The following is a 25720-nucleotide window of genomic DNA, read 5'->3' as shown; positions in this document are numbered from 1 at the left end:
CACAAACCTCTTCTGTCTTTGGGAATACTGGTGTACCATCAGATACACTTTGAGAAATAGTAAAGAATAGCTATTTAAACCAAATAATAATAGCTATTTAAATCAAATAATAAAATATGGAGGTAATAGATATATTGTGAGAACTGAAACAAAAATGGAAATATCCATCTTATCTCCTTGAGAATAGAAAAATAAACAAGAACAATGATTTGGTTACTTTAGCATACCTAAAAACACCAGTTGATAACTTCTCCATCACATCTTTTAAGATACGTAGCTGGAAAGATTGTTAAGGTGCCAATGCAAAGGAGAGAGGATTAAATATTAATAAAACTGTTCAATAAGCTGAAGACATTAGGCAGGTCACTTTTTTCCCTGAAGTTTTACCCTCTTAGAGATTCAAAATATTTACTTACAGAAATTCTATAGGCTGTTGAGTTTACCTCTAAAACAGGGAAATGATTTGAGACAGCTGGTGGTGTAATAGAGCCTAAACTTCTAAGGGTAAATGGTAAGAGTAGCAAGCCTAGCGCCTGTCCTAAGTGATGACCACCATTATCCCAATGGATGGTAATGGAATAGTGTCTGGTTTTCATTTCTACACTACATATGGCATTTTTAGTTAAAAACAATTTTAGCATTTTTATCTCTTACTTTTACATGTACATTTATTGATTAATCTGGTTGATAACAGGCTCAAAATTTATTTGCAGAAAAGTTAATAAATGGTGTATATGACATACAGTTGTCCCTTGGCATCCATAGGGGATTGGTTCCAGGACCCCCAAGAATATCAAAATCTGTGGATACTCAAATCCCTTACATAAAATGGTACAGATTTTGCGTATACCCTACACACACCCCCCTTTAAATCATCTCTAGATTACTTATAATACCTACTGCAATGTAAATTCTATGTAAATAGTTATTATACTGTATTGTTTTCTTATTTGTATTATTTTTTATTGTTGTATTATTATTTTTTTGCTACAGATGGGGTCTCACTCTTTCACCCAGGCCTGAGTGCAATGGGATGATCACAGCTTACTATAGCCTCAAACTCCTGGGCTCAAGCAATCCTCCAGCCTCAGCCTCCCAAGTAGGTAAGACTACAGAGGCTGTATTGTTATTTTTAGTTGTTTTTTATGTCCAGATATTTTTGATCTTTGGTTGGTTGAATCTGTGGATGTGGAACCTGCAGATACACAGGCCCAACTGTATGTCACTAACAAAATCAGAAAATGATGTAAAAATTAAGAAAAAAAATCTATCTTGGTGATTTAACTGAAATTCTAATATTCGGATCGAGAGTCTATGTAAGTTGAATTATAATATTGGGATCAAGAGTCTAGTACTCTTGAATTATTTATGGCTTAGAATCACACAGTAGGAAGATGTCTAGGCAGCAACTAGCTCATGTATGAACTGACTGAAGGGGGTTTGAACAAGTGAGAACTAAAGTCCAATTCAGGACTTCAGAAAAGTAAATTAGAAAATGTGATCATAAATCATTTTAAAAATTAAAAAAGGGACCTAAGGAATATTATAATAATTCACTTATTCACATCTCTGCAAGTTCTCTTTCTACTTCTGTTAATGAACCTGCCATCTGTGTGTGTGTGTCTATGTGTGAGAGAAAATATAGTGTATGTTTCCAATTTTGGAAAATTTAACATTAGTTCATAAACATGTTATGTTTCAACCTGGTCCAGGGATTTGTCAAATAGGTTAAAATCACCTTCTCATGGAGAGAGGGGGTTTGAGATAATTAAGGTATACAACAACACATACAAAACAGTTAGTTTCGCTTCTAACATATAAGATTGCAAACATGCTAATTAATGTTACTTCTAATAGCTATATTATGTTCTTTACTTTAGGAACTCATTATTCTTTTTTTTCCAGACAGAGTCTCCCTCTGTTACCCAGGCTAGAGTGCCGTGGCATTAGCCTCACTCACAGCAACCTCAAACTCCTGGGCTCAAGTGATCCTCCTGCCTCAGCCTCTCAAGTAGCTGAGACTACAGGCATGCGCCACCACGTTTGGCTAATTTTTTCTATATATATTTTTAGTTGTCCATATAATTTTTCTATTTTTTTTTTTTTTTTGAGACAGAGTCTCATTCTGTTGCCCAGGCTAGAGTGCTGTGGCGTCAGCCTAGCTCACAGCAACCTCAAACTCCTGGGCTCAAGCAATCCTTCTGCCCCAGCCTCCCAAGTAGCTGGGACTACAGGCATGTACCACCATGCCCAGCTAATTTTTATATATATATATATATGTATATACATATATACATATATATATATATATTTTTTTTTTTAGCTGTGCAAATAATTTCTTTCTATTTTTAGTAGAGACGGGGTCTCACTCTTGCTCAGGCTGGTCTCGAACTCCTGACCTTGAGCGATCCTCCCGACTTGGCCTCCCAGAGTGCTGGGATTACAGGCATGAGCCACCGTGCCCGGCCGGAACTCATTATTCTTGATACTTACAATGTTATTGGACATATAAGTTTTTAAAAATGAAATTAATTAAAAATTCTTTTCGAAAGTTAAAAGTGTATTTTCCAAATTTAAAAGGAAAATATTTAATCAGAAATAGTTTAAACTCATACATTTACGACATGAAGGGGTTTTGAAATCTCCTTAAAACACAACACATGCAATATACTAATTACATATTACTATTTTAAAGCTTTGAATTAAGTCTCATTCCTCCTAGAAAGGGCTAGCCTTTATACGTATACATATATAACTACATACATTTAACAAATGTGAATAAAGTATGTTATTCAGTGGAAACAAATGTAGGGTATACAAATCTTTCTTCATACACACCTATACTCTATTAAGTTATGAGGACTTATTTTTTATCCAATATATTAAAATTTTTATCAAGTGTAGCTGCCTTTAAAATATTCATTTTTGAAATAATAGGAATTCTTAAGGTAACCCTGCTCTAAAGAGGTTTGGCCTTTTCTTTTTAGAATTGTTTTTACATTCTCACAGGAAAACTTTTTATTACTTTTACCAAACTGTACTGATTTGGCTACATTTTTCAGATTTATCTCTGAATGACTTCTGTTTTTAAAAATCATGAGGTGGGAGGATCACTTGAGGTCAGGAGTTGGAGACCAGCCTGGGCAATACAGCAAGACCCCTTCTCTACAAAAAACAAAACATTAGTTGGGTGTGGTGGTGCACGCCTATGGTCCCAGCTACTTGGGAAGCTGAGGCGAGAGGATCTCTTGAGCCCAGGAGTTCAAAGTTACAGTGTTACAGTGAGCAATAACCCGGCCACTGCACTCTAGCCTGGGCAATAGAGCAAGATCCTGCCTCTAAAAAAAAAAAAAAAAAAAAAAAATCAAACTCATCCCCACCATACTCATTTGTTGAAGATTTCTTAGCATTGGTATTTATAAAACACCCCACAAACTCTTTAATTTAGATAAATATTCTGAAATGTTTTGTGCAATGGCACCATCACAGAAGTGTGCAACCCACTCAAGGTGATGTGTAATTTCCATAATGTCAGGTTACAAACACAACAAAACAAAATCATCCATGTATCTTATGGCTTATCCCCTATTCAGAAAGGAGTCAGACTGCCTGGGTGTGATTTTTGTTCTGCCATTTGCTGTGTCCTTCAATATATATTAACCTCTCTATGCTTCTGTTTCTTCACCTATGAAATAGGGATAATGATAGTACTTACATCTAAAAGGGTTGTTTTAATGTTTAAATGAATCAATAATTGCAAGGTACTTGGAACACTGTTTGGCATACTCAATAAAAGTTAATTGCTATTATTATTTCCTATTATCATAATGAAAGAACTTATTAGTAGAGTACAAGGTAAATTTCAAGCCAGAAACTGAAGTCAGTAGATAAAAAGGATATAAAGATATTTTCCCTGTTGAACATTTGACAAATTCCAAACTTCATCATTAAGGAAAGCTACTGTTGCTCCCTTGAGGAAAAGGCAATGGCTGTCTGGAGGATCCAACTTGGATAGAATAAACAAAGACTATCAATTACTGTGAGTTGAACAGCAGAAGGATTGGTATCTTGAGACAGAAAAACTTCCATACAAATTAGACAACGTCCAAGTCACAAATAATCAGCATAAAAACTTTAATTAATAACAACATGTAAAGTATAATGTTTTCTTTTCTTTTTTTTCTTTCTGAGACAGAGTCTTGCTCTGTTGCCTGGGCTAGAGTGCCATGGCATCAGTCTAGTTCACAGTGGCATTAGCCTAGTTGAAACTCCTGGGCTTAAGCTATCCTCCTGCCTCAGCCTCCTGGAGTAGCTGGGACTACAGGCATGCGCCACCATGCCCAGGTAATTTTTTCTATATATTTTTACTTGTCCAGCTAATTTCTTTCTATTTTTAGTAGAGACAGGGTCTCACTCTTGCTGAGGCTGGTCTCAAACTCCTGACCTCAAGCGATCCTCCTGCCTTGGCCTCCCAGAGTGCTAGGATTACAGGCATGAGCCACCATGCCTGGCCTAATGTTTTCTTCTCTATTTCATGGTTCAAAATGATGAAATAGCAAGGTGATAAGTATATGGCAGAATCCTGGATTCACCTAGAATCCTGGTGATTAAGTGGAGTGGGGGGGGGGGTGTCTTTTTTGGCCACTACTTACCAGTCACTTTCATGAGGATGTTAGAAAATCAATGCAGACTGATATATGAGAATTATGATATCTGCATATCAGCCATGATATAAATATTTAATTAGAATTCTGCTGAAAAACATAACTTTGGGAGATACCTACATACATATAATACAGTAGTTCTAATTTTAATAATTAGGAAATTGTGGTAATTTTATATAGAAATATCTTGGTAAGTATATGTCAAAAATAATATTTATTGCTAAGGAAAAAAATGCCATTTGAAATGCTATTAAAAAACTCATAAGCCACTACTTCCAAATCATTAAATAAAATTATAATTCATTCTAGTTGAAAGAACTTCTCTATTAGGCAATATTTCAACATTTTGGCCAACATATACCTAAAATTAAAAAAAAAAAAGCTACATTTCTTTAAACATATAAATTTATAATAATTTAGCCATACCTTGCCTCAAAAAAGACTTTGGCGTGATTGTTAATTATACTCCTTTTGTGTAATGGTAGTAAAAGTAATGCTTTATTGTTTCTGAAAATACCTGAAGGTTTTCTTCTGTTGTTACCCAGTGGCCTCCAACACCAAGAAGTGTGATGATATCATGTTTATGTGGCAGTAGTTGTAATTTTACAGCTGGTTCATCATTTTTACTATACAATCTCACTTGCAAGGGAATGGTTAAAAAAGAAAGAGAGAGAGAAGAAATATATAATATGACAGAAATTTATTCTTGAAATAAATTCTTTTTACTTTTTAAAATTTTTATTTACTTATTTAGAAACAAGGTCTTGCTATGTTGCCCAGACTAGCCTCCACTCAGATGTTCCTCCCACCTTAGCCTCCCACCATGCCCGGTTCTTTCTTTCTTTATTTTTGTTTTTTGGAGACAGAGTTTTGTTTTGTTGTCAGGGCTAGACTGCAGTGGTGTCATTGTAGCTCACTGCAACCTCAAACTCCTGGGCTCAGGCGATCCTCCTGCCTCAGCCTTCCTAGTAGCTGGGACTACAGGTATGTGCCCCCAGGCCCAGCTAATTTTTCTATTGTTTGTAGAGAGGAAGTCTTGCTCTTGCTCAGGCTGGTCTAGAACTCCTGAGCTTAAGCAGTCCTCCAGCTTTGGTCCAGGCATGAGCCACTGTGTGCTGCTCTTCTTTTTTTTAAAAAATTAATTAATTAATTTATTTTCAGAATATTATGGGGGTACAAACGTTTAGGTTACATATATTGCCTTCTTTCCTTTTTAAATGTAGAGATGAAGAAACATTTTTCTTAGAAAAATGCAATATACAGTATATTCAGATACCTTAAAATATACTTTTTGCATTAAAACTGGTCATAAAATTTTCTCTAGATTTAATTATAAGTAAAATATATAAAGATAAAAAATCTATCTTTATGTGAAAACCAGGCAAAGTAACATAACACATGAGTCTGATATTTTTAATCAAAACACTGATGGCTTAATATATTGGGATGAGTTGATTTCTGATTAAAGAACTCACAGACTCAAGATAGTCATGATTAGCTAGGCTCAGTGGCCTGCGCCTACAGTCACAGCTACTTGGGAGGCTGAGGCAGGAGGGTTGTTTGAGTCCAGAAGTTTGAGACCAGAGACAATCAAGATACTTTAACATAATTATTGAAGTGCTCATTTGAAAAAATGATGTCAGTGAAGTATATGTTTATTTTTACTGAAAGATTTTTCTCTAGGTTGATCTCAAATGTTTGAAATACTGGTTCAAAAAAAAAATCACACATGATAGTCATAGCCATATTTATGTATCCTTCTCATGTTAGAAGATAAAACCTAACAGTATAAATATAAGTACTTTGCAGCCTTATAAAACCTATCCTTTAGGAGGGATGGTATTACCTAAGTGTTTCAGCGTAGGTGTTAAATAGATATTGGTTAAACTAAAAAAGTTTAAGAAAAGTGAAACTGGAACAAACATTGTACATTTTCCAAATAGAGACTGCAGAAGTCAACCATCCAATAGAAGGCAGCCACACAAAGCATTTCTGCTGACTGAATAAGCATCTGGAGGATAATGTATATTATCTGGGAATCACTAAAGATCATGTTCATAGATTTCTTTGTAGAGATATGTCATCTGTTACTCGAACTGTAATGCCTATGCTTTAAAAGACAAGCATGTTCTCTCTTCCAGAGAGACAGTGCTTACAATGGGAGTAAAGTGAAGAGGCTCCATTTTAAGTAAGTCTTTAGTTGAAAACAAAACCCAAAACTAAACATCCAAATTAATAAATGCATTAATAATTATTCCCTGGTTATCTTTTTTCTCAAATTCATCAAACTAAAAATATTACACAGTCTACTGATTTCATAAGGTACCAACCTCCGGCATCTAGGACAATATCTACTCCCAGGCCACCTGTTTCTTCCAAACAGCTTTCAGCAACATGGACTTTCCCATTAGATACATCAATCACTCGGGCTGTAAAGGACAAGAAATAAGGCAACTGTATGGTTCTCTATATGACCAATACAAACAAATCAGGGAAAAAGAAAAAGAAAAGCAAATAAATATCTATTCTCTGAAACGAGTTAAGCAATTCAAACAATTACTGAATTTTTTTAATTTTTATTTTTTATTTTTTTTTTGAGACAAAGTCTCACTCTGTTGCCTGGGCTACAGTGCCATGGCATCAGCAACCTCAAACTTCTGAGCTCAAGCGATCCTACTGCCTCAGCCTCCCCAGTAGCTGGGACTACAGGCATGCACCACCATGCCCAGCTAACTTTATATATATATATTTAGTTGTCCATAATAATTTCTTTCTATTTTTAGTAGAGACGGGGTCTCGCTCTTACTCAGGCTGGTCTCGAACTCCTGAGCTCAAATGATCCGCCCGCCTCGGCCTCCTAGAGTGCTAGGATTACAGGCGTGAGCCACCACGCCCAGCCCAGTTACTGAATTTAAGGAGGAAAAAGTCAATTGAAATTATACTTTTTCTCATCTAACCCAGTATTGGTAAGGATCAATCTAAATGAAGGGACTAGCAAATTCAATAAAATAAAAATATGAACATTTTGTGGATAAGGTGATACAAGACTGATCTTTTGACACAGAGGAGTATTCTCTGTAACCTATAGGATATGTAGCCAGAACTGAGAACCTGAAAACACAGAGATACATATATATTGAGACATGAATTGGAAGATTAAGCAGTTTCTTTATTTTTTTTCTGGTACACCATTCCCGGAGGTACTGCAATACCAGGTCGATGTACAGAGTGGACCGAGCAAGCTCCTAATCCATCTCCCTGCTCCAAAAATCCATTTAATATATTGTCCTCAGACAGAGGACGTATAGATATTCAACTGATAAGAACAGATACTACACTTGATCTTAGACAAAAGGCAGAGAACCGATAAGCAGTTTCTTGAGTATGTTCATATTTAATACCATTTAGAGCTAAAAAGTGCAAAAATATACAGATGCTTCACAATTTATGGTGGGACTACATCCCATTGTTAATGCATTCCTAAGTTGAAAACGCATTTAATACCCCAAGAAACCCATTGTAAAGTCAAAAAATCGTAAGTAGAAACATTTGTAAGTCAGGGACCTTCTGTGTTCAGGCAATATGGTAATTATCTACTAAAGGCTGTTTAATCCTTTCTCAGTCACAGAAATGCCTCCTACTTCCCCTTTTGTTCCCCCAAATGAAGAAAAATCCTGAAGGTAAGGAAAAGAAACATTATGATTTTTAGCAGTAAGTGAAAATTAAGCTAATTTTAACTGGTTGCTTTAAAGCATTATATTAATAAAAGAATTATATTAATAGAAAAATAGAAATTATTGAGAGAATTAAAAAATTCTGTTTTGAACTGGCAAATCAAGACGTTTATATTTCATTTTTGTATCTCTTAACACCTTCGTGTTGAAGAGAATTCTCAGTGTTGCTCAGAATAGAGGTGCAGTCCCATAGTAATCTAGGATTTGGGGGAGGGGAGAGGAGGAGGAGGCCACAAGAGAAAGGGGACTGAAGAAATCCAGGAGGGGCAGAATTAACCAATATGAAACATTTCCCTTCCAGAAGACCCTTTGTGCTCTCTTTCTGCATTCTATTTTCAAATCTCTTTTTTTGACTTCTTTCCTCCTTTCTCTAGTCCCTGCATTATCTTCCTTCCATTTCTTGGTTATCTCTGCCCAGAAGCATAATGTAACAATGGAAATAACATAGGTTATAATGTTAGACAGGCCTGGGTTCAAATCTCCTTCCAGTTCTTTTCTTAGTTGTATATCCCTGGACATGCTAGTTAAATTCTCTGAGATACTATTTCCTGGTCGGCCAACCCAGGGTTATTAAAGACTTCAGGAGGTGACATCCTTATTAGCACTCAATGAACATTACTTTCCTTCCTGCCTGCCCTTCACCTAATATTCTGCTCCTTCTTTTTGCTCATCATCTGTTAGTTTTTGTTTCTATCTTTCTCTTTTCCTTGTTCATTATTTTCAGTCTCTATTTTCTTCCTCCTCTCCATATTCATTGCTGTTTGGATAGGTTCAATCTTTTCAAGAGCTCACCAGCCTCCACCATGTCCTGATCATCATAAACTATATGTTTTGATGACCTGTGTTTCCGTGTAAGTGGATCACTCCCTTCCTAGTCTATCACGGAAAATAGACATTAGCGGTATATTACAGGGTAAAAGAGGTTGAGAAACATACAAAATGGTGCAAAAATATATTGATTTATTGACTAAAACCAAAGAAGCATTGAGTATTTCTAAATTGTGTCAAAGTTTACCTAATTCAAACTTGGGTAAGTTGTTGATGACAATGGGGCAAAGGAGAAAAAAACATTGAAAAATGTAGGTTTAAAAAACTTAAATAATTAAAATTAAAACTATCGCTTAAGTAAATTTGGACTCGGCCACAGATACCAAGTGCATTTTAATATTGACTTTCATTTGTGACTTTGTACTTTATTTTACAGGTGCAGTTTTTAAGGTGATTTCTCTTCATAATTACATTTTTAAAGTCTGCTGAGTAATATTACCCACCTATAGAAGGCCTAAGTCTTTCAAGGAACTGCTTGTCTTCAAGGCTGCATGCTGTTGAAATCACTTTGGCTCCCCTATGGTGTGCTAACTGAATAGCTATTGTACCAAATGCCTGTGTGGAAAAAAAATATACAATGGGTTTATAGTTATAGAGCAGATGCCATATCTAATTTATTTTATAGATTATTTAATAAAGTATATTCTTTATTGTTACTTTAGTATATTTTTAAATGTTATCTAATAAGAAAAGAGAAAAAATACAGACTAGAAGGGGAAATATTTGATTGACCTTCTTCTTCAGAAGGGATGGTGGAAAAGCTGCACAAGTCACATGGTCTCACCCATAGTCTGACCACAGCACTTAATTTCAAGGATGGAGGGCCACATCCAGACACATGGTTTGGAAAGAGAAGAATGGGCCTTAAGGGCTTTGTCAGCATGATGGTCTAGACTAATTATATAGTACATATGGGAGTCCAGCTACCTTTCTTTGAAGATCAAAGCACTTCAAAAGCTCCATCCTATTTCCGACCCATGGGGAAAGTTCGGGGAAACATTACTATCCTGATGTTGGACATCAGGCTGAAGCCAATGCCGAAGACAGCTCTGCCTTTTCTTCAAAGAAAAGCAGGGGAGAAAGCACTTTCATCAAAAGCCAGATAAAAAATAAAACTATAAATTCATCTCAACATTTTTAGATTATAATATTTTTAGGTATTTTAGTGTTGTCTTGAACTATTTTTTTGGATGATTCATGTAATATGTTTAAATTAGCACATTTTGGTCTTATATGTGATCCATCTATAAAATGACAACACTTTATTCAGAAAAGTGTAAATGTGGGAAATACGATACAAAACTGGTAGAAAGTTCTGGAGTATGGACTTCAAAGACTCATGAGCTATTTCAGGCTTTGTGTAACAGGAATGAATAAAAATGGTTTGTCTGCTTTAATACCCTAGCAGATTCAAAGTAATAAGAAACTAATTGCACTAAATCTAACGTTTATCTCCTACTGCGACAAGCTGCTTCCTATGACAAAATAGGAAGTTGATGCAGAAATCAGTGAGTAAGCTATCAGCAGGGAATTATATTAGCAAATTATATTAGCTAATTTCTAAATTTCCTAAGCTAACTGTATGTTGGTCTGTTTCTGAACAGCATTAGCACCTACACTTGCTCCATCCATGATCAGCACTGATTTTCCAGGAGAGAGATGAGAGAGATAATGCAGAGCTGTATAGGCTCGTACTCCATCCCGAATAGTTCCAGCTGCTTCTGTCCACGTAACCTTTTCTGGTTTATGAACTACCAAAAAGAACAAGAGGAAACAATCCGTTAGCAAGTCCCATTAGTCCTGCCTCCTGGATCTATTTCTCTCCATCTCTACTACCACCAAGGCCCTGGTCCAAGCCCTACTATTATCTCTCACCTACATTATGGTTTCCCTATTTCCATTATGGTCCATACATAATCCACTCTCCACATAGAACCAGTGTGTGTCTATTGTTTTTTTAAACTTTTAACTGTGAAACAAAACACATGCAGAAAAGTACATGAAACATAATGTACAACTGGATACATAAATAAAAAGTTCCAGCTGCTTCTGAATGTGCAAGTCACCACTATCCTGGTAGAGAGGAAGAACACAGCCATCACCCCAGCAGCCTTTTCTCTCCCCAGCGGTCGCTACAATTCTAACTCAATTTCTTACTCGTCTTTGTAGTTTATCACTCAAGTTTGCATTCCTAAATAATACGATTCAGTTTTCCTTAAGTTTTGAACTTTATCTAAATGGAATCGTACCATATACTTTCTTTTCTATCTTGCTTTATATGCTCTACGTTATGTTTTTAATGTTTTTAAGACATCTTTTTTGTGCACGAGGCCGCTGTAGTGTTTTCATTTTTGTTGTTTTATGGTATTTTACTATATGGAAAACACCTTCATTTTCTTGTCCATTGTCCAACCAATGAACACTTCTGTTGTCTCTAGTTTTAGGCAGTTACAAGCCATGCTGCTAAGAACATTCCTGTATAAAAGATACTGTTACACTATGCATAGTCTTCCCTAGGATATTTAATTTGGAGTGAAAATCCCAGAGTATATTACGTTTCATTTAACTACATACTTCCACAGTAGTTGTACCAACTTACTCTCTCACAGCAGTGTCCTGTTGCTGTAAACCCTTGGTATCATCAGATTTATAAATTTTGACCAATCATGTAGGTGTGTAATGGTTTCTCACTGTGGTTTTAATTTGCTTTTCCCTGTCTACTAAAGAGGTTGAGCACCTTTCTAAGTTTACCGGCCATCTGAAATTCCCTTTGTGAAGTGACTATTCAAGTCTATCAATTTTTCTATTATTTTGTCTTTTACTTATTGATTTATAGGAATTCTTTGTATATTCTAGATGAGTCATTTGTTTACATACTGTAAATATTATTTTCAACTTTATGCCTCTGTTTTTAATCACTTTAACAGTGTCTTAATTTTTTGAGTCTTGCTCTGTTGCCCAGGCTGGAGTACAGTAGCATGATCATAGCTCACTGTAACCTCCAATTCCTGGGCTCATGTGATCCCCCTACTGCAGCCTCTAGGGTAGCTAGGACTACAGGAACACACCACCATGCCCAGCTAAATTTTTTTTTCTCTAACTTTTTGTAGAGATGAGGTGTCACTATGTTGCCTAGGCTAGTCTCAAACTCCTAGGCTCAAGGGACCCTCCCAGCTAGGCCTCCCGAAGTGCTGGGACTACAGGTGTCAGCTACTGCATGTGGCCTAACAGTGTCTTTGAAAAACAGAAGTGTCGGCCAGGCACAGTGGCTCATGCCAGCAATCCCAGCACTCTGGGAGGCTCAGGAGGGAGGACCACTTGAGACCAGGAGTTGGAGGTTACAGTGAGCTATGATTGCACCACTGCACTCCAACCTGGGTGACAGAGCAAGACCTTGTCTCTTAAAAATAAAATAAAGTGTCAGAATATTTAAAAAACATAAATATATAAATAATATACTAACACTTCTCTGCTTAAAATGCATCAATAGTAGCTTTCATTGCACTTGAATCAAAATGCAAAGTCCTAATATAGTTTAAAAAGCTCTACACAACCTGACCATTAAACTATTATTCCATAATAGGTTTCACTATTTAATTTTTATTTTGTGTTTATGTTGTACACTGATGTGATTATTTTTCACAGCACAAGAAATTCTTTCTCATTTTATTTACAATCAACTTTATAACACTTATAGTCTTTACCAGCTCTTTCAAATATATTTCCTCTAATAGCAATAGATTCATAAGGACTAACCATAGGGTAGTCACCACTGTAGTTAACAACAAACTAGTGCCATCTAGTGGGGAAGCGGAGCATTCAAGCATACACGTTGAAAATATTCAGGGGGACAAGCAGGGGATTAAAACAGTAAAAACACATTAAGCAGCAGATAATAGCACATACAGTACTTTTATTCCTTACAAAACTCTTTAAGATAGCTATTCTTCTAATTTTACTGATTATGAAATGGGCTTACGGATAATAAATCCATTTGTCTAAGGCCATATAGCTCCTAGGGTGAATGTATATCTAGTCTAATAGGGCATGCTTAATCTACATGTGATTTACTTACCAGCCTCTTTGGGGGAATATCTGCCGTCATAAGAATTTGAACTGCCATATTTTAATAAAAAAATCAATCATGCAGTCCTTAAAAAATGCTAACTGCAATAAAACTACGTTTAAAATTTCAAAGGTTCTGGCCAGGCACGATGGCTCACGCCTGTAATCCTAGCACTCTGGGAGGCCGAGGCGGGTGGATTGGTGGGAGCTCAGGAGTTCGAGACCAGCCTGAGCAAGAGCGAGACCCCGTCTCTACTGAAAATAGAAAGAAATTAGCTGGAAAACTAAAAGTACATGGAAAAAATTAGCCGGGCCTGGTGGCGCATGCCTGTAGTCCCAGCTACTCGGGAGGCTGAGGCAGGAGGATCGCTTGAGCCCAAGAGTTTGAGGTTGCTGTGAGCTAGGATGATGCCACGGCACTTTAGCCCAGGCAACAAAGTGAGACTCTGTCTCAAAAAAAAAAAAAAAAAAAAAAATTTCAAAGGTTCTAAAATTGTATGGTTAGATGTGGGTTAATGTCAAGATCCTTGCTTTTGTGTTTGGTGGTCAACAGGTGTTTAATATGTTATAAAAACTAGAATAAATAAAAGAGAGCCACATGTAGATCAATAATAACGGTATATCAGAAACCAAGAATTTTCATTTCTTTCTAGTTTAGGTCAAAAGGAATAAAAGAACAACACTGAAAATGTGTGCCAAATTGAGTGAAAAATAAAATTATTTTTATATTTGACAGAATGGCTTAAGAATTGAAAGCACAGACTGGGCGTGGTGGCTCACACCTGTAATCCTAGCACTCTGGGAGGCTGAGGCAGGAGGATTCCTTGAGCTCAGGAGTTGGAGACCAGCCTGAGCAAGAGCGAGACCCCATCTCTACTAAAAATAGAAAAAATTAGCGGGGTGTGGTGGCACATGACCATAGTCCTAGCTACTCGGGAGGCTGAGGCAAGAGGATCACTTGAGCCCAGAAGTTTGAGGTTGCTATGAGCTAGGCTGACACCAGGGCAACAGAATGAGACTCTGTCTTCAAAAAAAAAAAAAAAAGAATTGAAAGTAGGAAGAATTTCTTTATTTTTTAACTCTACTGTCAATGTTGTACACAGGATTAATTACATACACATTTGGGGGGTTGTTCCTAGTTCTTTGGTTTGGTGAAAGAAAATACTTATTTGAGTTGAAGGTGACTGAGTGCTAAGCTCTCATTAAACAATCACCAAAGAATTAATAGGAAGTAAAACAGAGTTGTAGTAAACTGAAAATTTTCCTCTGCAGTTTCAGGGAACATACTGATATGATTCCCTCTTTCACAATACGCTGGAGCTATGACAGAGCTTAGAGGTTACCTAGTTCAGGGTCCTGATTTATAGATGTAGTTAGTGTGCCTAGGATCTTGCCTAAAGATCATTCTGTTAATGGTCATTGTTTTTTTTTTAATTGTAAATTGACAATTTATAATTGTATAAATTTATGGGGTACAAAGTGATGCTATGATTCATGAATAAAAGGTGGAATAATTAAATTAAATGAGTTAACATATATCTATCAACTCAAATAATTAACATTTTTTTGTGCTGAGAATGTTTGGAATTTATGCTCTTAGCAATTTTGAAACGTACAATACTTTAATATTAACTATATTTGCCACACTGTACAATAGAACTAAAAGAAAAACATTGCTCCTGCCTGAGATTTTATGGTCTTTGACCACCATCGCTCCATTCCTCCCATCCCCCAGCCTCTGTAACCACCATTCTACTCTCTGCTTCTATTAGCCTGATTGTTTTAGATTCCACATATAAGTGAGAAATGTGGTATTTGTTTTTCTGTGCCTGGCTTATTTCACTTAGCATAATGTCTCCCTATTCCATCCATGTCGTCACAAATGACAAAATTTCCTGCTTTTTAAAGGTTGAATAGTAGTATTCCACTGTGCATATATGCCACACTTTCTTTGTCCACTCAGCTGTTGATGGACACTTAGGTTACTCCCATAACTGCTCTGTGTTGAATAGTGTTGCCATGAATATAGGAGTGCAGACATCTCTTTGACAAACTAATTTCAAATCTTTTGGGTAAATACACAGAAGTGGGATGGCTGGGTCATATGGTAATTTAATCTTTAGTTTTTTGAAACACCTCCATATAGTCTTTCCAGAATAGCTACACTAATTTACAATCCCACGAGCAGTGTATAAGGGTTCCCTTTTCCTCACATCCTCGCCAACACTTATCTTTCATCTTTTTGATAAGTGTGAGATGATATCTCACTGTGGTTTTTTTAATTTTTTTGAGACAAGGTCTCACTCTGTTACTCAGGCTGGAGTGCAGTGGCTCGCTCATAGCACACTGAAACCTTAACTCCTGGGCTCAAGTCATCCTCCCACATCAGCCGCCTGAGTAGCTAGGATTACAGGCACATACCACCATGCCCAGCTAATAATTTTAAATATTTTGTAGAGATGAGGTCTCCCTATGTTGCTAAGGCTGGTCGTTGTGGTTTTAATTTGCACTTCCCTAATGATTAGTGATGCTGAGCATTTTTTCATGTATCTGTTGGCCATTTGTATCTCTTCTTTTGAGAAATGTCTATTCAGGTCTCTTGCCCATTTTTTAATTGGACGACCAGGGCAGGAGGATCGCTTGAGGTCAGGAGTTCAAGACCAGCCTGAGCAAGAGCAAGACCCCGTCTCTACTAAAAACAGAAAAATTAGCTGGGCGAGGTGACATACGCCTGTAGACCCAGCTACTTGGGAGGCGGAGGCAGGAGGAGCACTTGAGCCCAGGAGTTTGAGGTTGCTGTGAGCTAGGCTGATGCCATGGCACTCTACTCCAGGCAACAAAGTGAGACTCTGTTTCAAAAAAAAAAAAAAAAATTAGCTATGGATTAGAGACTTTCATTGCATGCAAGGTCTCGCTCTTGCTCAGGCTGGTCTCGAATTCCTGAGCTTGAACGATCCGCCTGCCTCGGCCTCCCAGAGTACTAGATTACAGGAGTGAGCCACCTCGCCTGGCCTTGAAAATTGATTTTTAATCAAATAATATATTATTACTTATAAATTTTAGGTACTGCAAATATTAATTTAAATAAAAATTACTTAAAATTTATAACTTCATAAATGAAACATCAAAGATTTGCTAGCCTAACTGAAGTTGCCATATGGATTAAATTGAATAAGTGCAGTATTTTTGGTAGAACAAAATCCAAATTAGCCTGTCCCCAAAAGGTCTGATTAGGGATTATATTATTGAAGAAAAAAGATAGAAAAAATTTCCTTAAATAGCTCAAGAACATAAAAGAATATATTTTGGCCTTATAGATATGGTATAAAGAACAACATAATGAATCCCAGCAAAAGAAATATACACTGGCAGTACTAGTGCATCTACTCTGATCACATCCTCCTCCCTTGCTCACATAGGTAACCTCCATGTAACTTTGCATCCCCTGCCTTTTCTGTAGATCTTTAAGTAATATATGCTTAATTTTATATGTTTTTGAATTTTATATAAATAAATGTTATCAGACTGTATTCTTCTGCAACTTGCTTTTTTCAACTCAGTCCTATTTGTGAGATTCATCCATTTTGATATGCTTAGCTCTTATTTATTCACTTTCATTGCTGAGTGGAAATTCATTCTATAAATATCTTTAGTTATTTTTTCTGCTGATGATGGACATTTGGGCTGTTTCCAGTTTTTCTCACTGTGAACAAATCATGCTGCTATGAACTCTTATGCAGTATATCTCCTGGTGCACATCAAGTTTCTGTAGGGTACATAACTATAAGTAGAATTACTAGGTCTGGGGTATATACACCATTACCTTTATTAGATAATGCTGATTTTTTAAACCATATTTGTACCAACTTATACTCCAGTGCATCAAAGGTTCCATTGCTCCATATCCTTGCCAACATTTAGGGTGGAAAGACTTTTTAACTTTTGTCATCTAGAAGGTATATAATGGTATCTCTAACAGTTTTAAGTTGCTTTTCCCTGATTACTTAGGAGATGCAGCATCTTTTTACTGTGGTTTCATGAAGAATGTGTGTATATATATTTTTTAATTTAAATATTCAAAAAGTAAATTACTGTAAGAAAAATTAGAAATAAACATTTCAGTTAAACTAACAGTTGTCAAAAGATAATTAGCAATAGAAACCAAAGATGAATGTTCTTGATCCTTTCCTGTCTCAGACTCTACATGTATTGTCCAGATTTTGTACATATTTTGTTTCAACCAAGAGTAAGAAATTTAAAATTTCTGATTAGAGATAATTTCAGAGCCAAGAGAGAAACCACTTTTCAAAGATCTTGCCATGAGCAATGTTAGTAAAGCTTAAAGGTCTATATACTACTTAATCTGAATATGAATTTTTATGAATACTAATTATAAGCTAGAAGTAGTCACATGAACAGCCAACAGTTATTTATTATGTACATGACCAGTTAATGTTTATTTACTAAGTACACCACTCAGGGTAGAGTCAAAGAAATTAAAATGTTATTAAATACCATACATCAGTGAAGTAAGACTTATATGAGTTCCAAAAGACTGAATTGTCACCTACCCAAGTAGTGCTCATGTACTCTAACAACTTCACAAAGTCCAGGGTCTTCAGAATCCAGAGGCAAAATTCCTAAAAATTAAAACAAGAAATTTAAGGGAAATGGGGCCAAAATAAATTCATTCCTAATGAGAGGCTAGTATTAGTATAAATTTTGTTCAGTGGAATTTTGAGGAAAGTTCCAGTAATTACTAGCATGGAGAAGGGAGAGACTTCAGAAATAGAGAAGGGAAGGGACTACTCATTTTCTGTCGTGAACACTTGTGATCTCTCTTTCTTTTTCTCTCTCTTCTTTCACCTCTGAGTGACAATAAAGATGATGGCCAATGTTACAGAACCAAGTCAAAGTCTTGGGCGCACCTGGACTCCCTGTTAAAATTATCCCTGATGCATGACTACTTTTCCATACTTTACTTCCATAACATACCTCAGTATGCTTCCAAATAAAATAAAATTCCATTTTTCCCCTAAGCTAGTCTGATTTTATTTTTGTTCTCTTACAAAAAGTATCTTAAGTAATACATGGTGTCACTGACTTCTTAGGCAGAAAAAAAGATAAGAAAGAAATCATCAACTCTCCAGGGAAATACCTGAGTCAAAGGCAATACTATAAAAAGCTGATGAAAAATTTCTTCCAAATCCATTCTTCAACAGCTTGAGGCATGCGGTAAGGCTAAACATATTCTAAATTTATATACATATTTTCTGAACTTGTATCTTCCACAGGGGAATGAAAATTTCGAAAGACTTATACAAAAGTCATATGCTATTCATTTTTGTGTGACTGTCTAGGATACATGTATAAATACATATATTTGCAAAAATACTTGTTATGGGTTTTTTAAAAAATGCAATAAATTAAATGTTTCCAGGCAATTTTTAGTTTTACAGGAATAGCAAGAAAGAAGCCGTATATGATTCAAAATGGAATGGAGAACAGAGTTACTATATGGCCCTCTCGGTCAGCTGTGACTTTACTTTTCTCTACAGATTTCAGTCTGGCCACAGACTGGGAACCTGCCAGGAAAGGGCTGTGGCCAAGCATGGTAATAACTATGGTTATCTTTTTATCTATAAAATTGCTCTGGCCAGGTGAGGCGGCTCACGCCTGTAATCCTAGCACTCTGGGAGGCTGAGGCAGGAGGATTGCTTGAGGTCAGGAGTTTGAGATAGTCTGATCAAGAGCAAGACCCTGACCCTGTCTCTACTAAAAATAGAAAAATTAGCCCGGCACAATGGTAGATGCCTGTAGTCCCAGCTACTCGGGAGGCTGAAACAGGAGGATCACTTGAGCCCAGGAGTTTGAGGTTGCAGTGAGCTATGATGATGCCACTGCACTCTAGCCTGGTCTCAAAAAAAAAAAAAAAATTGTTCCACAGCCAAATAGTGAAAAGTTTTAAATGTTCTGCTGTTGGGATTAAACTCTCAATTTTCATCACTGATAGATATTTGAGAGCAAATTCCAAAAATCAGTAAAGTATTTCTTTTTTTTTGAGACATGGTTTTACTCTGTTGCCCAGGCTAGACTGCAGTGGCATCACCATAGCTCACTGTAACCTCAAACTCCTGGGCTCAAGTCATCCTCCTTCCTCAGCCTCCCAGGTAGCTGGGACTAGAGGCAATCGCCACCATGTCCAGCTAATTCTTCTATTTTTGGTAGAGAAGGGGTCTCACTCTTGCTCAGGCTGGTCTCAAACTCCTGGCCTCAAGTAATCCTCCTGCCTCAGCCTCCCAATGTGCTAGGATTACAGGTATGAGCTACCATGCCCTCCCAGGAAAGTATTTCTGTATCAAGGTCACAATGAACACTAATAATTGTACAGGAAAAAAATAGAGATGACAATAAAATCTGTGACTCGAAATGGGACTATGAACTATAACTTACCGACTACTTCATCATCTGGTTGAAAGAATGATACCTTGTTTCCAACTAAAGAGTGAAGAAAATTAATAGTTAATATTACATGATTATTAAATATAATCCTTAACTATTAAAATAAATTTTAACAATCCATGGGTTTATAAAATGTCACTAACTCGGAGAAAAAGCCAAGAACTTCTAGTACATTTTGATGGTTAATTAGTACTATAGAATAGAGCACTTCAAATCTGGATTCTCTAGAAAAATCTAGGCCATGATTGTTGACACTGAAGTATGTCTCTCTCTGCCTATTTAGCTAACTTTAAAGATAAAGAAGTAAAGGAAAATAATCCATTCTATAATACTATAATAATTATTTTCCACCCCTCCTGTGGCTAGCCCAATCTTTTACAATTATTTTAGTTGCAGAATCTCACACAACAAGAATTTTTTTTTTAGAGATAGGGTCTCGCTCTGTTGCCTAGGCTGGAGTGTAGTGGTGCAATCAGAGCTCACTGCAGCCTCGAACTCCTGGGCTGAAGTGATCTCCTACCTCGGCCTTCCAAATAGGTAGGACCAGAGGCTCACACCACTATGCCTAGCTAATATTTTTATTTTTTGTAGAGACGGGGCCTTGCTCTGTTGCCCAGGCTGGTCAGAAACTATGATGGAGAATTCTAGTAAGAATCACATGTAAATTATTTCGATTTGGAAAATAAATCCAGATTGGTGCCAAGAAATCTTTGGAAATTTACAGAAATGACCTTGTTACATTTTCTCTGCATAAGCAGAGAAAAAGCCTCTACCATCAGTCAATTCATTTGAATATATTTGTTCCAAGAGTTATGAGAGGAAAGGGGAGGAAAAAACCCAAACACTGGTAAATGCCTACTTGTGTCCAGCATTTTAGTATGTTCACACATTTAATCTTTACAATATACCCATGAGGTAGGTATTATTATTCCCATTTAGCAGACAAGGAAACCAAGGCGAAGCAGTGAAGTAAGGTGAAAGCCTGAAATCTGAAGTGGCCCCTTTGGCTGGCTCTGCCAGCAAAATGGCCCCATAATTCATTTGTTGGTACTCAGCAAGTAACTCTAAGTCTGGCTTTCTTCTTTTCAAGTCCTCCTTTTGCAGTTGCTTCTTCTCTGAATCCTTCCTGTGCCATCATTTCCCAATCCTTTTGGCTTCTGAGTCATTGTACTTTTCTCTCTCCCTTCTGCTGCTGATCCTTGTCCACCTGAGATCACTCTGACTCTTTTTACTTCACACTCCTTTTCGTTGTACCCTAAACAGTGGCATTCCGAAAAGTCCTATGTTTATATCTCTCCTCCATTTTTATTTGCTTCCTAGGTGAGCTCATCAACTGTACTATTTCAAATACAACCTACATGTTGACAACTCTCAAATATATACATTTCCAGCATAGGTCTCTCATCTTTAAGCCTCAACTCACGTAACTGCTTACTAGATATAATCAGTGAGATGTCATTTAAGTACCTTGAACTCAAAAGTATAAATCTGCACTCACCATCTTCCTCCAAATTGGATCCTCTTCCTTTATCAACCAGGGGTACCCATTCATGCATTAAGCAGAATTCTGTATGTCATTCCTCATTCTTATGTTATCAATTCCTCAGTTCCAATCAATTACTACATTGTGTTTCTATTTCCTCAATATTTCTTGGATCTGTCCCTGTTCTCCACCTCTGCCACCAATATCTAGGTTATGGACTTTGTTACCTCTTGCCTGTTGGTCTATATCTAACCAGTCCTCCTGCCTATAGACCTGTTTGCCTCACATTTACCCTTTCTTCATGGCTACTCTAATAATCTGAAGTATCCAATCTGATACATGAGGTTCAGCACAAGGTCTGGTCCCTTGCCTATCCTCCTGCTTCATTTTGGGGAGGAAGGAATTAGTGTTCATATCATCATTAAAATATTTTGTACAATATCTTTTATTCTGCAAAATTTGAAGGAGAATTTTCTTGACAAAATATTTATCTCCTGCAAAGTATCTTGCCTCTGACTCCTGCCCAGAAATTTATTTTGCTCTAGCAACACCAAACTCTTTGTAATTCTTATATACATCCCATTTTTACTTGCTTCTTTGTCTTTTCTCATGATATCCTCTCTGTGGAGTGTGATTCTCCACCTTCCCACCCCTTACTATCTGGACTACTTACTCCAAGAAGTCCTTCCTGTTTCTTCTGGTCGGGTTGGGCAGCTTTCCTTGGAGCGTTCATTAATCTGCTCATATGTACTTATTTGCCTCTCCTCTAGCTAGTGAACTCTAAGGGCAGAGACTGTCGTATTCATATACTAATCATGTAGCAAGTGCTCATTAAATGTGGAATAAATGAATAATGATCATTTGGTTATTATTTTCACTTTTTTTGCAGCACGAGCAGAAAAAAGGAGAGGAGAAAAAATTATCATTTAGCTACATCAGAAGATTACATTGAGAAAGACTATCAAATATATTATAGATTAAAATCACAGGTATAACTCAAATATAGTCTAATCCATGTTAATATATTCACATATACAGTAAGAGCGAACATACGCTGGCTAATCACGAACTACCTATTAGCAGTGAATATTAAGTGTAGGTCTATTTAGAAACAAATTATATCAAATACTTAGGCTTACTGTTCTGTGTGTTAAGATCATTATTTATTAAATAAAACTTAAAAATATATTTTAAGGCAATGATAAAATCTCACTGGTTATTTCTCCTCAGAAACCATAATTCCCATTTTTTAGAATGAACTGCTTAACTTTTAAATACTCAATTTTAGGCAGTTTTAAAAACTTAAGGTGACATAGTTACTGACTGTTACATAAATTTTGGTTCAAAGCTAACTTACACAAGTAATTTATGCTGGTTTGTAAACATCATAAAAAGGATGATATTTGTCATTCTATTCAATATATGATTATCTGTGTATTTAAATATATAATTCCTAAATATTTACTAAGCTGTAATAAGTTCTTCAATTATAAAATACTAATTCGGTCCTATTTTTCTTTGTAATTAAGGAAAAAAGAAAAGAGGCCAGGCATGGTAGTGTGCACCTGTAGTCCCAGCTACTTGGTAAAACTGAGGCAGGAGGCTTGTCTGAGCCCAGGAGTTTGAGGCTGCAGTGAGCTATGACCACACCTGTGAGTAGCCACTACACTGCAGCCTGGCCAACACAGTAAGACCTCATCTCTTGAAAAAAAAAGAATATTTTTGCATAATTAAATTTTATATTTGAAGGGGTAAGTATAATATTTTGTATTGGTAAATCAATTAGCTACCATTAAATTTCTTTTACTTTAGAAAATAGGCCGGGCGCGGTGGCTCACGCCTGTAATCCTAGCACTCTGGGAGGCCGAGGTGGGCAGATCGTTTGAGCTCAGGAGTTCGAGACCAGCCTGAGCAAGAGCGAGACCCCATCTCTACTAAAAATAGAAAGAAATTATATGGACAGCTAAAAATATACATAGAAAAAAATTAGCCGGGCATGGTGGTGCATGCCTATAGTCCCAGCTACTTGGGAGGCTGAGACAGGAGGATCCCTTGAGCCCAGGAGTTTGAGGTTGCTGTGAGCTAGGCTGACGCCATGGCACTCACTCTAGCCTGGGCAACAGAGTGAGACTCTGTCTCAAAAAAAAAAAATAAAATAAAATAAAATAAATATAAGGGAAAAAAAGAAAATAAATATAGATATTTACATCCATCAACTTACCCTCTAACACAATTCCAGCAATTTCTCTCCCAACAGGAAAGAAATCCTTTTTCATCTTCATTTCTGCCAGAAGCTAAATCATGACAAAGGCTGTTAACACATTATTGTCAAGAATAAATCATAGGCTCTCTCATACACGAGGAAATCAAGAGCAAAAATCAAACCACAGAAAGAGCAAATATGACTCAATTTTTCGAATTAAGACAAAGCAAATAACTTTACCAAATAGAGTAGGAAACCAAGAGTTTGCTGAGGAATTAGTTGATATATAGGACTTAGAAATGAGTGTTATTATTCCAATTACCATTAACATCCTTTATTTAACTTCTTTACTCTGCCAAGTATGAAGGCAAATTATGGCCCAAACATTTCTTGGTTGGCTAAACACTGTTTATCAGTCACCTTATTCGAGTGTGGTGAGGGTAATGGAGAGGATATTGTTAAATAAGGAAGTTGTGGCCAATGGGAACAGAAGGTTCTCTATTCCCACATCCTTTAAAATCACCTAAGTTTTTCTCACAAGTCTTGGGTTAGGGACCAGGTGGGAAGAAGTGATGGATATTCATAGGGAAATTACTGTATTTCAGATTCATGGTGATTAAAGTTTCTTTTTTTAAGGCTAAATTTTTATTTTGAAGAGATTAGTATCTTGTTAGGTTCTGACCAAATTAATTATAAGTACTTGTCTTTTGAAGTAACAGAGTATACTAAGATAAGGCAATTTAAGTTCCTGCCATTTATAATAATACGAGAGATGTTGCACATATTTGTAGATATCACAGTATTTATTTAAGGAACAGTAAATAAAAAGAAATTGAAATAATTACCTTCTCTATTTCCTTTATTTTTCACTTTTTTGATCTCTTGTATGTATACTTGATTGTCAGAAGTCTTTTTTTCAACATAGAACTTTAACTTTTCCTATGTTCATATGACATTCTTATAAAAAATACTGGGTGTTTTACAGTGTTTCTTTTATGAACATTTCCAGATTATAATCATGGTTTTAGCAATTGTATCCTACCTCCTTCACTTATTATAAGCATTTTCTTATATTACTACACAGTTTCATATCATCATGTTTAACAGATGTGCAATATTTCATTCAATTGATTTTACCATAATTTATCATTGCTTTCAGTTAAACAGGGAGATTATATTCTACACTTGGATTCCAATAGATTGTTCATAGTTCTAATAAGAACATTTTCTTTTTCTTTTTTTTTGAGACAGAGTCTCACTCTGTTGCCCCGGTTAGAGTGCCGTGGTGTCAGCCTAGCTCACAGCAACCTCAAACTCCTGGGCTCAAGCAATCCTTCTGCCTCAGCCTCCTGAGTAGCTGGGACTACAGGCATGCTCCACCATGCCCGGCTAATTTTTTTCTATTTGTATTTTTAGATGTCCATATAATTTCTTTCTATTTTTAGTAGAGATGAGGTCTCGCTCTTGCTCAGGCTGGTCTCAAACTCCTGAGCTCAAACGATCTGCCCGCCTCGGCCTCCCAGAGTGCTAGGATGACAGGCGTGAGCCACCACACCACTGTATTTTCTGAATACAGAAGTCTGCAGACAAGGTCTAGTACTAGTATTTGTGGTGAAAAGACTTCAGGGATCTCGCTAATTCATTGCTCAAATCATGGTCATGTTACAGAGTTGTTCAGTGGAAGCCTATACCACGTTCTGCAATTTCCCTAAGTGTGACTTCATCATAGAAAACTTTTAGGTTCCTTAAAATTATGGTGACATTATAATCCAATAAGTTAAGGGTCCAGTAAGCTATGGTATTAATCTCTAAAAAACTGAGTAAATAGACTTGCTCTATTTATCATGTCACATTTAACTGGAGTTTATTTACCATTTGAAAACTTTCCATGTATTTCATAGTCAATAATAAAAGATTACTACAGGGTAGGATGAGGTAGAGATGTGTGTTTATGAGAGAAAGGGAGACAGAGAAATGACAAGAATAATATGAACCACATCTAAAGACATTAACTAGAAATATCTACGGAATTGGTCGTTAATAAATTAACTGATTAGGTTTCTAGTTCCTATCTTTATTGTATTTATAAAGGTAACTTCTTCCTTATTAATACGCCTTACTAATTATAAACTCTCAGGCCAGGTGTGGTGGTTCAAGCCTGTAATTCCAGGCTTGGGAGGCCAAGGTGGGAGGATCATTTGAGGCCAGGAGTTCGAGACTAGCCTGGGCAACATGGCAAGACTCATGTGTACAACAAATAAAAAAAAAAATTAGCCTGGCA

The 25720-nt window shown here is 36.5% G+C and overlaps 1 protein-coding gene and 1 non-coding gene across 3 annotated transcripts in view; both read right to left on the bottom strand.

Moving 5' to 3' along the window:
* The window catches only part of CRYZL1 (crystallin zeta like 1), a 38777-nt gene that overhangs the window by 1083 nt on the left and 11974 nt on the right, over window positions 1-25720 (bottom strand). Inside the window, exons 4-12 of one of the 2 annotated variants that reach the window (XM_069474983.1) lie at window positions 23458-23530; window positions 19745-19789; window positions 17863-17931; window positions 10844-10977; window positions 9670-9781; window positions 6995-7093; window positions 5182-5303; window positions 3901-4006; window positions 228-273 (exon numbers count right to left, since the gene is read on the bottom strand). In XM_069474983.1, coding sequence (XP_069331084.1) covers window positions 228-273; window positions 3901-4006; window positions 5182-5303; window positions 6995-7093; window positions 9670-9781; window positions 10844-10977; window positions 17863-17931; window positions 19745-19789; window positions 23458-23530 — 806 coding nt within the window. The remainder of the gene's footprint in view (window positions 1-227; window positions 274-3900; window positions 4007-5181; window positions 5304-6994; window positions 7094-9669; window positions 9782-10843; window positions 10978-17862; window positions 17932-19744; window positions 19790-23457; window positions 23531-25720) is intronic. The other variant, XM_069474984.1, reaches the window with a different exon arrangement.
* On the bottom strand, window positions 7843-8032 carry LOC138388660 (U2 spliceosomal RNA). Its single transcript, XR_011234184.1, has one exon. It is a non-coding gene; the product is annotated as a U2 spliceosomal RNA (small nuclear RNA).

Source organism: Eulemur rufifrons, chromosome 7 (assembly GCF_041146395.1).
Source record: "Eulemur rufifrons isolate Redbay chromosome 7, OSU_ERuf_1, whole genome shotgun sequence".
In the NCBI taxonomy this organism is placed as follows: Eukaryota; Metazoa; Chordata; class Mammalia; order Primates; family Lemuridae; genus Eulemur; species Eulemur rufifrons.
Note: the sequence above shows the minus strand (reverse complement) of the source record. Positions and strands in the feature narration are given on the sequence as shown.